The sequence below is a fragment of the Oncorhynchus mykiss genome, chromosome 14 (genome assembly GCF_013265735.2).
Source record: "Oncorhynchus mykiss isolate Arlee chromosome 14, USDA_OmykA_1.1, whole genome shotgun sequence".
In the NCBI taxonomy this organism is placed as follows: Eukaryota; Metazoa; Chordata; class Actinopteri; order Salmoniformes; family Salmonidae; genus Oncorhynchus; species Oncorhynchus mykiss.
In genome coordinates, this window is record NC_048578.1 from 27,042,106 (window position 1) to 27,058,942 (window position 16,837).

At 43.5% G+C, this 16,837-nt stretch overlaps 1 protein-coding gene across 1 annotated transcript; it reads right to left on the minus strand.

Moving 5' to 3' along the window:
• Nucleotides 1–2,789: 2,789 nt before the first annotated feature.
• vegfba (vascular endothelial growth factor Ba) lies at nt 2,790–15,193 on the minus strand. The gene is made up of 8 exons (XM_021561633.2): nt 14,159–15,193; nt 7,633–7,678; nt 7,228–7,424; nt 6,950–7,023; nt 6,805–6,837; nt 3,881–3,961; nt 3,287–3,472; nt 2,790–3,100 (listed from the first exon to the last, which is right to left on the minus strand). The coding sequence occupies exons 1-8, from the start codon at nt 14,228–14,230 to the stop codon at nt 3,079–3,081; spliced, it is 711 nt and encodes a 236-aa protein (XP_021417308.1). The 5' UTR covers nt 14,231–15,193; the 3' UTR covers nt 2,790–3,078.
• Nucleotides 15,194–16,837: the final 1,644 nt, after the last annotated feature.

The window sequence follows — 16,837 nt, forward strand, 5'->3', positions numbered from 1 at the left end:
GTCTGATTTTTTGACCATTGAGAATTATCTCCCTGTTTAAATGCTACACAGTTGTCCATATGTTTAGACGCCTCATGTCTACATAGTGGTATTAGTCGGCCAGCCAGAGGAACTCTTTATGTACACGGATTAAGAACAAACAAAAACAAATAAACATTTCACAATATAGATCATCTTTTAAGTCAACAGGACAAAATTATGCCAAAATATAACAACTTATACAAATACAATAAAATGAAGTATAAAAAACATTTAGATTTAAAAATGTTATACTTATTTCCACTCTTTATATTGCATGTAAAATAAAAGCTTATAAGATACCTGCATTCATTTCTATTTAGAAGTGTGTGTGTGTGTGTGTGTGTGTGTGTGTGTGTGTGTGTGTGTGAACCCCTGGACCATAGCCAGGCTTCATCATTGTCATTCCCCTCACTGCCCTGTCAGCGTGAACAGCCCTTTCACTCTGGAGCAGAAAGATGGAGACAAAAACCAAATCAAACAAATGACAGAAAACCCTTCAGTGATTCAGCCTGTGACCATACACTGTGAATGAGAGACAGCAGGGTAACCCATCTGTGCCAATCAGTGTGTAGACCACACAAATACAGTCTATGCAGCTATTCAACTCACTTAGCTATAGGTCTATGGGGGTGCAGCCTGACGGCTTTATACACATAGCTGGTGTGTGTGTGTGCATGTGTTTGTCCATGTGTGTGTGTGTCCATTCACTATTCTATATCTTTACTGCACTTTAATGACTTGACCCTGGAATCATTCTCCTATCGGAGTCTCCCTGTAGAAAATATAACACGTGTTTCAAGACCAGGATCATCATCACTGTTGCCATTGTCTTTCTGCAAAAAAAGTCCAACTGCAGTTCATGGGCAACACTGACCCACCGTGTCTATGAAGACAACAACAAAACTCAACATGAACATGTGTGTTATATCTAATCTGTGATCAGTCTCTAAATCCTCTTCATGTCCCAATGTCTCATACAGAAGCGAAGGTGTGAGTTGAATTGTGTCCAGTCCACAACTGACGTCCTGGCCACCCACTGCCTCACATTGTCATCATGATACCGGACATCACCCACTGCCTCACATTGCCATCATGATACCGGACATCACCCACTGCCTCACATTGCCATCATGATACCGGACATCACCCACTGCCTCACATTGCCATCATGATACCGGACATCACCCACTGCCTCACATTGCCATCATGATACCGGACATCAATACTGTGCTTTACATTTGGTCCCATCATTGTCCCTTGTGCAGGAGACGGCGTTTCTAAACATGCTGACTAAGTGCCTGAAGAAGCTGTGTGATGATGAGACTGACTGACTGCACATATACAGATCTAGACACAGTTGGTGCACATGTGTATATACAGTGGTTTCAGAAAGTATTCAGACCCTTTGACTTTTCCCACATTTTGTTAAGTTACAGCCTTATTCTAGAATTGATTAAAAAAAAATAATCCTCAGCAATGTACACACAATACCCCATGACAAAGCAAGAACAGGTTTTTAGAATGTATTAAAAATAAAAAAAAATAGAAATACCTTGTTTACATAAGAATTCAGACCCTTTGCTATGGGACTCAAAATTCAGCTCAAGTGTATCTTGTTTCCATTGATCATCCTTGAGATGTTTCTACAACTTGATTGAGTCCACCTGTGCTAAATTAAATTGATTGGACAGCTGTCTGTATAAGGTCCCACAGTTGACAATGCATGTCAGAGCAAAAACAAAGCTATGAGGTCAAAGGAATTGTCAGTAGAGCTACAAGACAGGATTGTGTCGAGGCACAGATCTGGGGAAGGGTACAAAAAACATTTCTGAAGCATTAAAGGTCTCCAAGAACACAGTGGCCTGCATCATTCTTACATGGAAGAAGTTTGGAACCACCAAGACTCTTCCTAGAGCTGGCCTCCCAGCCAAACTGAGCAGTCGGGGGAGAAGGGGCTTGGTCAGGGAGGTGACCAAGAACCCGATGGTCACTCTGACAGAGCTCCAGAGTTCCTCTGTGGAGATGGGAGAACCTTCCAGAAGGACAACTATCTCTGCAGCACCACCAATCAGGCCTTTATGGTAGAGTGGCCAGACGGAAGCCACTCCTCAGTAAAAGGCACATGACATTCCCCTTGGAGTTTGCCAAAAGGCACCTAAAGACTCTCAGACCATGAGAAACAAGATTCTCTGGTCTGATGAAACCGAGATTGAACTCTTTGGCATGAATGCCAAGCGTCACGTCTGGAGGAAACCTTGCACCATCCCTACAGTGAAGCATGGTGGTGGCAGCATCATGCTTTGGGGATGTTTTTCAGCAGCAGGGACTGGGAGACGAGTCAGGATCGAGGCAAAGATGAACGGAGCAAAGTACAGAACGATCCGCGATGAAAACCTGCTCCAGAGTGCTCAGGACCTCAGACTGGGGCAAAAGTGTACCTTCCAACAGGACAACAACCCTAAGCACACAGCCAAGACAACATAGGAATAGCTTGAACCCGATCGAACATCTCTGAAGATAACTTAAAACAGCTGTGCAGCAATGCTCCTCATCCAACCTGACAGAGCTTGAGAGAATCTGCAGAGAAGAATGGGAGAAATTCCCCAAATACAGGTGTGCCTAGCTTGTAGCGTCATACCCAAGAAGACTCGAGGCTGTTATCGCTGCCAAAGGTGCTTCAACAAAATACTGAGTAAAAGGTCTGAATACTTATGTAAATGTGATATTTCAGTTTTACATTTGTAATAAATTAGCAAAATATTCTACAAACCTGTTTTTGCTTTGGGGTATTGTGCATAGATTGATGATGAAGAATTTTTTTTTTTTTAATCAATTTGAGAGTAAGGCAAAATGTGGAAAAAGTCAAGGGGTCTGAAAACGTCCTGAAGGTGTTTCTGGAGGACAAGGATGGACACAGAAGGGAGTACTTAGGAATATGCTTTCCCACCCCACCCCTGACAGAGGGGTACCCAGGATGCATGGCTGAGAGTGACATTGGACCCAGTGGAGAGACAGAGAGGGGGGAGAGAGAGAGAGAGAGAGGGGGGAGAGAGATCATCACCGCCTCATGGCCTCACATCTAAAACAAAAAGAAATAAGAGAGAGTTCAGATCAGATTGATCAAATGCCTAATGTTTGGTTGTGGTTCAGCCATGTTGAATGTGGTTGTGATGCATGGTCACGGTTGGTACTGTGTATGTGGTAGTGGTCAGACCTCTCCTATGGCTCTGGTTCTGACGGCGGTTTGCTGTCACTGGACACTGACCTGCAGAGGTGCTGGTTGAGTCTCCTCCCTTTCTGACTGCAGCTCTCTGTGGTCACGTTGCAGCGACACAGACAAGACTGTAAATCCAGCGTCCACTTCCTCCCAGGACAGGGGGTACATCGAGAGCCTGGCAAGGAAGACAGGGTGGTAGGGAGAGGAAATGGGGTAGTGGGGGGATTGGGGGGTCTGGGGTGGTAAAGAGAATAGTCTATTTATGAATAGAATAAATACAGAACCTTTAAACAGACACCGTTGGCTTTCTGATCTGAGTGATGGATGAGCCTGAGAGAGAGACACTGAGTGAACTGACCCCTATAACAGCAAATAACTGACAACAGCATGATGAGTGGAGAATTGATGAAAAGGGATGAAAAAGGAGAAGGACTGAATTCTCTCTTTCTGCTCTCTGGGTAGAGTGATTTTCTAGGAATTATGTTTGTGGGCAGAAACACACATACCCGCAGAGAAACAGACACTTGCTTAGACTTGTGATAAAGCTTTTAAATGATAGTGTTATAAATGGAGAAAGAAGCTACAACTTAGTGGTTATTATTTTGAGGCACCTGTATGTGTTGCATGTTTAGTTGAACTTACGTGGTTTTGATAGTTCCAATTTTCTTTCTTTTGGATTTTCCTCTGTCCCTTTCCCTGCCTTTCCTCAGAGGCTTTGCAGGTCTGTTACTCAAAGACATAAATCAGTGTCAAACAACAATTTATCACCATAGCAGATCAAAATCTAAATAGATATGGTATAGATTGTTTGAGTTATTGCCTCAAATTACATTTTTGGGGGATTCCCTTAGAGTCCAACAGCCTTATTAGAAAAGAAAATGTCTGCCTCCGTCTCTGTTTCTAGCTTTCACTCTTTCCCTCTGTCCCTCTGTCCCCACCATTTCCCTAACTTCCCTCTCTGTGGGCGTTGACCTCTGTCCCTCTGTCCCCACCATTTCCCTAACTTCCCTCTCTGTGGGCGTTGACCTCTGTCCCCCTGTTCCCACCCCATCCCTAACTTTCCTCTCTGTGAGCGTTGACCTCTGTCCCCCTGTTCCCACCATTTCCCTAACTTTTCTCTCTGTGGGCGTTGACCTCTGTCCCTCTGTTCTCACCCCATCCCTAACTTTCCTCTCTGTGAGCGTTGACCTCTGTCCCCCTGTTCCCACCATTTCCCTAACTTTCCTCTCTGTGAGCGTTGACCTCTGTCCCCCTGTTCTCACCCTTTCCCTAACTTTCCTCTCTGTGAGCGTTGACCTCTATCCCCCTGTTCCCACCATTTCCCTAACTTTCCTCTCTGTGAGCGTTGACCTCTATCCCCCTGTTCTCACCCTTTCCCTAACTTTCCTCTCTGTGGGTGTTGACCTCTGTCCCCCTGTTCTCACCCTTTCCCTAACTTTCCTCTCTGTGGGCGTTGACCTCTGTCCAGCTCTGTTGGTCTAAGGCCAGCTAGTCAGTCTGCCACTGGGTCAGGGGTGGGCTGTGACAGAGCAAAAGTAGCTCTCCCTCTGTATGGTCAAAAGCCTTGCCTTAGACTCACTTTAGTTTTGCACAAATCATAACTTTCTACAGCTCAGCACCCTTCAAAAACGGTATTTTGTATTTTTTACTTTAGTTAATTTAGTAAATATTTTCTTCACTCTATTTTCTTAAAACTGCCTTGTTGGTTAAGAACTTTTAAGTAAGCATTTCACGGTAAGGTGAAAAACCTGTTGTATTCGGCGCATACAATTTGATGTGATAAACAATTTAGGACACATAAAATTAACATTTACACGAGTATCTATAAATGTACACTGCCGTTCAAAAGTTTGGGGTCACTTAGAAATATCCTTGTTTTTGAAAGAAAAGCACATTTTTTGTCCATTAAAATAACATCAAATTGATCAGAAATACAGTGTAGACATTGTTAATGTTGTAAATGAATACTGTAGATGGAAACGGCAGATTTTTTATGGGAACATCTATATAGGCGTACAGAGAACCAATATCAGCAACCATCACTCCTGTGTTCCAACGGCACGTTGTGTTAGTTAATCCAAGTTTATAATTTTAAAAGGCTAATTGATCATTAGAAAACCGTTTTCAATTATGTTAGCGCAGCTGAAAACTGTTGTTCTGATTAAAGAAGCAATAAAACTCTCTGTCGCAGCTGGCCGCGACCGGGGGGTCCATGGGGCGACGCACAATTGGCCTAGCGTCGTCCGGGTTAGGTAGGGTTTGGCCGGTAGGGATATCCTTGTCTCATCGCGCACTAGCGACTCCTGTGGCGGGACATGCGCAGTGCACGCTAACCAGGTCGCTGGGTGCACGGTGTTTCTTCCAACACATTAATGTGGCTGGCTTCCAGGTTGGATGCACGCTGTGTTAAGAAGCAGTGCGACTTGGTTGGGTTGTGTTTCGGAGGACGCATGTCTTTCGACCTTCGTCTCTCCCGAGCCCATACGGGAGATGTAGCGATGAGACAAGATAGTAACTACTAACAATTGGATCCCACGAAATTGGGGAGAAAAAGGGGGTAAAATAAAATCAAATAAAAAAGAAGCAATAAAACTGGCAGCTTCATTAAATAGTACCAGCAAAACACCAGTCCCAATGTCAACAGTGAAGAGGCGACTCTGGGATGCTGGCCTTCTAGGCAGAGTTGCAAAGATAAAGCCATATCTCAGACTGGCCAATAAAAATAAAAGATTTAGATGGGCAAAAGAACACAAACACTGGACAGAGGAACTCTGCCTAGAAGGCCACCATCCCGGAGTCGCCTCTTCACTGTTGACGTTGGGACTGGTGTTTTGCTGGTACTATTTAATGAAGCTGCCAGTTGAGGACTTGTGAGACGTCTGTTTCTCAAACTAGACACTCTAATGTATTTGTCCTCTTGCTCAGTTGTGCACCGGGGCCTCTCACTCCTCTTTCTATTCTGGTTAGAGCCAGTTTTAGCTGTTCTGTGAAGGGAATAGTACACAGCGTTGCACGAGATCTTCAGTTTATTGGCAATTTCTCACAATGAATAGCCTTCATTTCTCAGAACAAGAATAGACTGACGAGTTTCAGAAGAAGGTTCTTTATTTCTGGCCATTTTGAGCCTCTAATCGAACCCACAAATGCTGATGCTCCAGATACTCAACTAGCCTAAAGAAGGCCAGTTGTATTGCTTCTTTAAAATCAGCACAACAGTTTTCAGCTGTGCTAACATAATTGCAAAAGGGTTTTCTAATGATCAATTAGCCTTTTAAAATGATAAACTTGGATTAGCTAACACAACGTGCCATTGGAACACAGGAGTGATGGTTACTGATAATGGGCCTCTGTACGCCTATGTAGATATTCCATAAAACAATCTGCCGTTTCCAGTTACAATAGTCATTTACAACATTAACAATGTCTACACTGTATTTCTCATCAATGTGATGTTCTTTTAATGGACAAAAAATGTGCTTTTATTTAAAAAACAAGGACATTTCTAGGTTATCCCAAAATTTTGAATGGTAGTGTATACAGATAGCCACATATATACAGTACTGTACCTGGTTGGGGCTGACTGAAGATCCTGTTTTAGTCTAAAGGGAGAGAGGTTATGTGAGGACACACTGAGAATACATTTATGCATATACCGTGTGTGTGGTTTGTGTGTGTGTGTGGTGTGTGTGTGGTGTGTGTGTGTGTGCTCACCTGCACTCACACTGGCTGTGCTCAACAAAGTCCAGCTCAATGAGCTCATGCTTCATAAAGGAGGTCTTCATTAGCTGCAGAGTACAAAGACACAAACTATAGCTACAAATAATTATGTGTGTGTGTGTGTGTGTGTGTGTGTGTGTGTATGTGTGTGTGTGTGTGTGTGTGTGTGTGTGTGTGTGTGTGTGTGTGTGTGTGTGTGTGTGTGTGTATGTGTGTGTGTGTGTGTGTGTGTGTGTGTGTGTGTGTGTGTGTGTGTGTGTGTGTGTGTGTACCTCCATGGTGATAGTTTGTGTGAGTGAGGGCACACACTCCAGTGCCTCGTCAGAGCAGCACCCGCCACAGCGGCGGACAGACACACAGGAGGGCACGAAGAGGTGATGCGTCTCCCCTGGCAACTCCTGCCACACCTCCACCAGTGTATCCCTGGGCTCACAAACACTACGAGAGTACACCTCCAACCACCGACGCACTGGATGGATGGATGGATGGAGAGAGAGAGAGAGAGAGAGAGAGAGAGAGAGAGATTTACATTTCAGATGCATAAGTTTTACAAGGTCACTCACTACACATCACAAATATAGTATTAATTCTCACATCTGTTATTTATACACACATAGTTACTCATCATCAGCCTGTTCACATATGCTGGTATTATCACATTGGGGAAGAGGAAGTACCTTCTCTGGATTTGGGGGTGGTGTCTGCAGGTCTCCAGTGGGCTAGCTGGAAGAGGAGAGTGGCAGAAGAAGAGGCGTGTCAGGCAGTGGTGTTGTGCAACTTTTTTAGGTGAGGGAGCGCACATCTTTTTTTAAATGATGTTATAATTTCCCAATCAAAGTTTGCACCGTTGGAGGCAGCCTATTGAATATCATTATATAATTATATACATAAAATGCATCCTCCAATTGCTACGTCTGCCTAGGCCCACACATATTGTCTCAGTAAACTTCCGATTTTGAATACCCTCAAACACCAAGTTAGGCATACTTAGTTTCAAAATAGGCCATCATCACTGTTAATAGTAAATGATAATTCTTCACGTTTTACCGGTGAAATGTCCAAACTGCATCTCCATGCCAATCATTTGATCTCAATCAGTTTCATGGGAATATGCATTTAGATCTTCTTTAATTCCTGTCTCGTGACAGAACTTGAGCAGATGGTGTGAACAAACAATTTGCTGTTCTTGTATTTTGTTTCAATCAAAGCAAACAGTTGAAGTCGGAAGTTTACATACAATTAATTAGGTTGGAGTCATTAAAACTCGTTTTTCAACCACTCAAAAATTTCTTGTTAACTAACTATAGTTTTGGCAAGTCGGTTAGGACATCTACTTCGTGCATGACACAAGTCATTTTTCCAACAATTGTTTACAGACAGATTATTTCACTTATAATTCACTGTATCACAATTCCAGTGGGTCAGAAGTTTACACTAAGTTGACAGCTTGATAAAATCCAGAAAATTATGTCATGGCTTTAGAAGCTTCTGATAGGCTAATTTACATCTTTTGAGTCAATTGGAGGTGTATCTGTGGATGTATTTGAAGGCCTACCTTCAAACTCAGTGCCTCTTTGCTTGACATCATGGGAGAATCAAAAGAAATCAGCCAAGACCTCAGAAAAAAAATGTAGACCTCCACAAGTCTGGTTCATCCTTGGGAGCAATTTACAAATGCCTGAATGTACCATGTTCATCTGTACAAACAATAGTACGCAAGTATAAACACCATGGGACCATGTAGCTGTCATACCGCTCAGGAAGGAGACTCGTTCTGTCTCCTAGAAATTAACGTACCTTGATAGGAAAAGTGCAAATCAATCCCAGAACAACAGCAAAGGACCTTGTGAAGATGCTGGAGGAAACAGGTACAAAAGTATTTATATCCACAGTAAAACAAGTCACATACCAACATAACCTGAAAGGTCACTCAGCAAGGAAGAAGCCACTGCTCCAAAACCGCCATAAAAAAGGCAGACTACGGTTTGCAACTGCACATGGGGACAAAGATCGTACTTTTTGGAGAAATGTCCTCTGGTCTGATGAAACAAATATAGAACTGTTTGGCCATAGTGACCATTGTTATGTTTGGAGGAAAAAGGGGGACGCTTGCAAGCCGAAGAACACCATCCCAACCGTGAAGCACGGGGGTGGCAGCATCATGTTGTGGGGGTGCTTTGCTGCAGAAGGGACTGGTGCACTTCACAAAATAGATGGCATCATGAGGATGGAAATTACGTGGATATATTGAAGCAACATCTCAAGACATCAGTCAGGAAGTTAAAACTTGGTCGCAAATAGGTCTTCCAAATGGACAATGACCCCAAGCATACTTCCAAAGTTGTGGCAAAATGGCTTAAGGACAACAAAGTCAAGGTATTGGAGTGGCCATCACAAAGCCCTGACCTCAATCCTATATAACATTTGGGGGCAGAACTGAAAAAGTGTGTGTGAGCAGGGTGGCCTACAAACCTGACTCAGTTACACCAGCTCTGTCAGGAGGAATGGGACAAAATTCACCCAACTTACTGTGGGAAGCTTGTGGAAGGCTACCCGAAATGTTTGACCCAAGTTAAACAATTTAAAGGCAATGCTACCAAATACTAATTGAGTGTATGTAAACTTCTGACCCACTGGGAATGTGATGAAAGAAATAAAAGCTGAAATAAATAATTCTCTCAACTATTATTCTGACATTTCACATTCTTAAAATTAAAGTGGTGATCCTAACTGACCTAAAAGAGGCCATTTTAACTAGGATTAAATGTCAGGAATTGAATTTAAATGTATTTGGCTAAGGTGTATGTAAACTTCCGACTTCACCTGTATATCCTGCTTAATGGTGCTCTGTTGAGTTTTGAACGCCTTCGGATAAGAAATGACTGAAGAGGTGTTTTTGGTGTAACTGTGATACAGTATATGCGATGATATTTGGTTCTGTTACGTAAAATACTAATGAATCATTGTGATCTTGCGAGACATTGATTCAGCTTTGATCTAGCTTTACTAAACAAGCACCATTGTGAGAAGTGATCCTCTAATAGTAAGTGATGAGTTGGACTATTAGGTGTCGGCAACAGCTCTTGGTTATGAGGGTTATTTTAAGTGGTTTGAGCACCCTTCGAATAGTAGTGCTGAAAGGACAGCATCCTAAACAAGTGGTCACATGTCGTTCTGGGTTCCACTGCACAAGATGGGCTCTGTGGAGTTTTATGAACATCAAGGCAGACACACAGTGAATTTGGATCCTAGATCTCATTGGTGTGATGAGAAGGTTCACGTGGGGATTCAGTTTGTCTGCATACGCAATAGAGGTGGTACGTTTCTGTAAGCTAGGCATCTGGACAGTAAGGCATAACAAACTGTTTTGACGACAGTCGTTTTAGCAATCCCTGAAGTTTTCTGTCTGTGGCAGTTCTTGTTACATCGGATTTGGCTTTATTCCACTCAAAGTGGTCCAGCTTCCAACCAAAGGCCCGCCACCCTCTGCACATGCTACAGTTATTCATCATTTGCACCACAGCTAAGACTGGAAAGAACATTTTCCTACCTATAGGCTGCTATAGCCTATATACAGTATTTATATAGTTTGTCTTTCTATTGTTTTCATGGAACTTCAGTGGTAATTTAATATAATTTATCCAAATTAATTTTCCAGAAATATTTCTACCAGCTCTGTGTATTTTCAAATTGAAAAACATGAGGGAACACCACTGAACCGCGCTACGACAGCACTACATCCCTGGTGTCAATGTGTTTATAACCCTATATACAGTGAGGACCCCTAGTACCTCACAGCCCCTACTACACTGTCACGCTCTACACTGACATCAAATACCTTAGCCAGGTGAATAACACACAAAAAAACATACTATGTAGTTTACACACACACTCTCACAAGCATGGAAGAACGCACACACACAATGTCGTTATTAGGTCTGAGTAGACCAAGGCCACTGCTGAGGGAATGTAGACTTTGCCCAATTGCCCCCATTTCAATCGCCACACCCCCATACCCCACCACCCACGTGCTTTCTCCACAGTTTCTGGTTTGGCACAGTTTGATTCTGAGTTTACCGATGTGTGTGGCCATTTTACTGTCGTAAGTGTCTGAGCAACAAGAAACATGTCAGATCACACTGGTGTTTCATTCATATCACAAATCAATCAGTACACAACATCTCCAGGAGTAGGGCAGGCTATAGCTCCACAGACTGGCCCCTAGAATGAGTAGGGTGGTCTATAGCTCCATAGACTGGCCCCTAGAATGAGTAGGGTGGGTTATAGCTCCACAGACTGGCCCCTAGAAGGAGTAGAATGGGCTAAAACTTCACAGACTGACCCCTAGAATGAGTAGGGTGGGCTATAGCTCCACAGACTAGCCCCTGGAAGGAGTAGGGTGGGCTATAGCTCCACAGACTGGCCCCTAGAAGGAGTAGTGTGGGTTATAGCTCCACAGACTGGCCCCTAGAATGAGTAGGGTTGGCTATAGCTCCACAGACTAGCCCCTAGAAGGGGTAGGGTGGGCTATAGCTCCACAGACTGGCCCCTAGAAGGAGTAGGGTGGGCTATAGCTCCACAGACTGGCCCCTAGAATGAGTAGGGTGGGCTATAGCTTCACAGACTGGCCCCTAGAAGGAGTAGGGTGGGCTATAACTCCACAGACTGGCCCCTAGAAGGAGTAGGGTGGGTTATAGCTCCACAGACTGGCCCCTAGAAGGAGTAGAATGGGCTAAAACTTCACAGACTGACCCCTAGAATGAGTAGGGTGGGCTATAGCTCCACAGACTAGCCCCTAGAAGGAGTAGAATGGGCTATAGCTCCACAGACTGGCCCCTAGAAGGAGTAGGGTGGGTTATAGCTCCACAGACTGGCCCCTAGAATGAGTAGGGTTGGCTATAGCTCCACAGACTAGCCCATAGAAGGGGTAGGGTGGGCTATAGCTCCACAGACTGGCCCCTAGAAGGAGTAGGGTGGGCTATAGCTCCACAGACTGGCCCCTAGAATGAGTAGGGTGGGCTATAGCTTCACAGACTGGCCCCTAGAAGGAGTAGGGTAGGCTATAACTCCACAGACTGGCCCCTAGAAGGAGTAGGGTGGGCTATAACTCCACAGACTGGCCCCTAGAAGGAGTAGGGTGGGCTATAGCTCCACAGACTGGCCCCTAGAAGGAGTAGAACGGGCTTTAACTCCACGGACTAGCCCCTAGAAGGAGTAGAACGGGCTATAACTCCACAGACTAGCCCCTAGAAGGAGTAGAATGGGCTATAACTCCACATACTGGCCCCTAGAAGGAGTAGAACGGGCTATAACTCCACAGACTGGCTCCTAGAAGGAGTAGAACGGGCTACAACTCCACATACTGGCCCCTAGAAGGAGTAGAATGGGCTATAACTGCACAGACTGGCCCCTAGAAGAAATTGATACTGTCACCCTAAGTGTGTGTTCCTTGTAATTGTTCCTTGTAATTCCCCTCCCAGTCTGGTTATATCTGATCCTGTCCGACACAGGCATTGGCACACTCTCACTCTGTCTCCCTCTCTGACACACACACTTGCGCTTTCTCAAAACACACACAAGTAATCTAAACAGTGCCAGCCAAGCTCTTGCAAAAGACCACACAATGCTAGCTGCAGCATCAGAGGCTTCTACCCTCTAACTGCCACCATTAACCCAGCCTTTCCCAGGGGGACGAGTAGAAAAAGCCATTGTGACCACTAACACTGTGTGTGTGTGTGTGTGTGTGTGTGTGTGTGTGTGTGTGTGTGTGTGTGTGTGTGTGTGTGTGTGTGTGTGTGTGTGTGTGAGTGATATGGGGGCCCCAGTGCAACATGGTTTCCAGGATGATTCCCAGGACCTCCAACCTGATATATCCCACGTCCACACAGCTCAATCAGTGCGGGCAGCTTTAGGGCACTACATGTTCTTGATATGAAGACTCCAGACATAAATAAAACCAATCTGCCATGTGAAGAATTGTGTGTCTGAAAGTTTATGGAGACTACTGTGTTGGCAAATTATTATCTGTCCCCATATGTAACTCATGTACAGTAGCCTACATCTGCCTTGTGTTACAAAGTACAGCCCGTCAGTATGGTAGAGTTGAGCGAGTGGTGCTACACACAATTCTATCAACCTTTGTAAACTCACACAGTCAATGACCATGGGGGTAATCTCCATACAAGACCATCAATGACCATGGGGGTAATCTCCATACAAGACCATCAATGACCATGGGGGTAATCTCCATACAAGACCATCAATGACCATGGGGGTAATCTCCATACAAGACCATCAATGACCATGGGGGTAATCTCCATACAAGACCATCAATGACCATGGGGGTAATCTCCATACAAGACCATCAATGACCATGGGGGTAATCTCCATACAAGACCATCAATGACCATGGGGGTAATCTCCATACAAGACCATCAATGACCATGGGGGTAATCTCCATACAAGACCATCAATGACCATGGGGGTAATCTCCATACAAGACCATCAATGACCATGGGGGTAATCTCCATACAAGACCATCAATGACCATGGGGGTAATCTCCATACAAGACCATCAATGACCATGGGGGTAATCGCCATACAAGACCATCAATGACCATGGGGGTAATCTCCATACAAGACCATCAATGACCATGGGGGTAATCTCCATACAAGACCATCAATGACCATGGGGGTAATCTCCATACAAGACCATCAATGACCATGGGGGTAATCTCCATACAAGACCATCAATGACCATGGGGGTAATCTCCATACAAGACCATCAATGACCATGGGGGTAATCTCCATACAAGACCATCAATGACCATGGGGGTAATCTCCATACAAGACCATCAATGACCATGGGGGTAATCTCCATACAAGACCATCAATGACCATGGGGGTAATCTCCATACAAGACCATCAATGACCATGGGGGTAATCTCCATACAAGACCATCAATGACCATGGGGGTAATCTCCAAAAGTGGGAAATGTATACACAAGAATCAGTTCAAAATAGACTTTTATTAGATTTTTTTTTTGCTGCTACTAAATTCATTGTATTCCCATCTCTACTTTCCCTTCAACTAAACCAAATGCTTTGTAGCATAACACAGTGCAGAGGAATACAACAATCTAAATTCTGTAGATTCCCATGCAGACAATAGTCTACCAGCGTGTAGTTAGTTATTTGACATACCTTGGCATGGGACGTGCGTATTCTTGAGAGCAAGAGGAACATTCCTAGAATAACTTGAAGCAAAACCCCCATTGTGCAGTACACCAAAAGTCACGCCAAATGTTGGTCAATTAATTGGTGTTTTGCTTTTCTCTCCACTCAATCAATATTCCATCTGTTGTCCTTAGGTTCCATCCTATAAAATGACAGCGCTGGTGGCATTCCCATACCGTTACGCATGAACGTGAAAAATCATGAGCAAATGAGTAGGCAAACACTCCAATGATTGACTTGAAACTGCAACTTGATTAATTAATGAACAATTACACAATGTAATTAGCTACAATGTAACAACGTATAATCTATTGCCATCGATAATCATTCTTGGCAATCAAGCGCACAGATAAAATGCCTCTTACAAATAGCCTAATTTGATAAATCTCAGTCGATCACTTTCAATGCAATACAATTTGGTTGCCTCTATTTTACTAAGAGTTGTGTGAACTTTGAATGATGTCCCCCAATATTCTAAAGCCGGAGGTCTGGGCATGTAAGCCGGTTAGGTTCGCCCATTGTTGGTCGGGAACCCATGAAACGGTCTGTGGGTGAGCGTCAGGGGTGGCGTGACTGCAGGTCCATTTATAGTCTTGAGTAGAAAATGTTCAATATTGTATCCTTGTCTTAAGGAACGTTAAAATAGGACAAATATCCCTTATTTAAGTTCCAACACGACTGTCTTGAATCACATAAGGTACGGTGCCACAAGCACATTTCATGACACTGCGTAGCCTATACAGAGCGGTGTCTCTGAGAAAGAGCCTATAGATGACGTTTCGCTTAAGCAATATGTCCTCTTTTGAGAATAAGATATTGAAGTTCGTCGTGCCAAAGCAGTCCATAAAGAGAAAATGTCCTTGACAGCGTTTCTTGGTTTGTCATGATCGGCTCCTCATATCCTTTGCCCTTCAGATCACAATTAGAAGGCGCACTCCACTCGACGCACTCCGAATTCCGCGTAACCGTTGCACTGCCAACTTTTTCAAAATGACACTGACGCACCCGCGCAATGGATACAGATGAACGTCGCCCTTCAATTAATCATTCAGCCGGTCAATCATTTACCACTTCACTTTCTCAGCCACACGATACATTTTTTTCTAAGAACACAATTAAAGGGGTATTGTATTGCATTAAAATCCCTTTATCATTCATTCAAATCCTCCTCCAAGATCTCTCTGACTGACAGGACACACAAAACACCCCAAGCATTAACTGATCACCCCCAGTGAATTTATTTGAAAAGAATAACACATTTGCCCCAACTACTTTAAGTCCCAGTTACAAAACCTCTGTCAGCAGCACAGACTACAGTGAACCCTGTCTTCCATCAGTTTGTCTTTACATTGAAAGAAGAGTCTGTCAGTGTGGTGTGTTTGGGTTATGAGGGGGCACTCATACACCAGATGGGGGATGTGGGTATGCCAGGACCTGTTATCTCCTCTGTGGTTTCAGCTAAGGGCTTGCGAAACAACATGAGGCCAGAGAGTCATTAACACACTCTGCACCCCATGTTTTTCAGCACCCCTCACTCACTCTCAAACTTGACAAGACACGCAATAGTGGAATCAGTGAAAAACAAACTCAAAAATAAACATTGGATGATTTGGGTTGAGACCAGAGGAACAGTGTTTATTTATCATTGAATGAATCTATAATGACACTGGGAAGAGTTAAATGCGGTCATAAAAAAAATCACCCTGAAACACAATCTGTGACTAATAAGACACTGAAACAAGGCATTATGGTAAGTGTCAGTTGGCAGTCAACATAACAATAAATTAAATACAATATCCTCATCTCAGAGATTGAGGTTGCCCACACGGCAATAAATCAAATATTTCCCTTTTATAATTAACATTCCTAAAATTAATTTGTCAACATCAGACAAGGGTACAATTAAATACATTTTTAGAAAGTCATAATATGACTTCATTTTCAAGTTTTTCTTGATTCCATGTCCTTTCAATAAAAAAAAATACACATTATTCAGTGCATTCAGAAAGTATTCAGACCCCTTCCCTTTTCAACATTTTGTTGCGTTACAGCCTTAATCTAAAATGTATTAAATAAATAAAAAATTCAATCTACAAATAACATGCCATAATGACAAAGTGAAAACAGGTGTTTTGAAATGTTTGCAAATGTATACATTTAAAAAAGAAAGACCTTATTTACACAAGTATTCAGACCCTTTGCTATGAGACTCGAAATTGAACTCAGATGCATCCTGTTTCCATTGATCATCCTTGAGATGTTTTGACATGGATTCCACCTGTGGTAAATTCAATTGATTATATATGATTTGGAAAGGCACACACACCTGCCTAAATAAGGTCCCACAGTTGACAGTGCATGTCAGACAAAAACAAAGCCATGAGGTCGAAAGAATTGTCCATAGAGCTCAGAGACAGAATTATGTCGAGGCACAGATCATGTTGAAGGGTACCAAAACATTTCTGCAGCATTGAAGGTCCCAGAGAAGACTGCATCATTCTAAATTGGAAGAAGTTTGGGACCACCAGGACGGTTCCTAGACCTGGCCACCCGGCCAAACCGAGCAATCGGTGGAGAAGAGACTTGGTCAGGGAGGTGACCAACAACACGATGGTCAATCTGACAGAGCTCCAGAGTTCCTCTGTA

Excerpts from the sequence above, each read along its gene's own strand:
- vegfba (XM_021561633.2), bottom strand. The coding sequence starts at position 14,230 with ATGGGGGTTTTGCTTCAAGTTATTCTAGGAATGTTCCTCTTGCTCTCA. Across the intron at positions 7,679-14,158 it reads TACGCACGTCCCATGCCAAG|CTAGCCCACTGGAGACCTGC; the intron begins GTATGTCAAATA and ends CTCCTCTTCCAG. Across the intron at positions 3,473-3,880 it reads ATTGGAACTATCAAAACCAC|ACCCCCCAATCCCCCCACTA; the intron begins GTAAGTTCAACT and ends TTACCACCCCAG.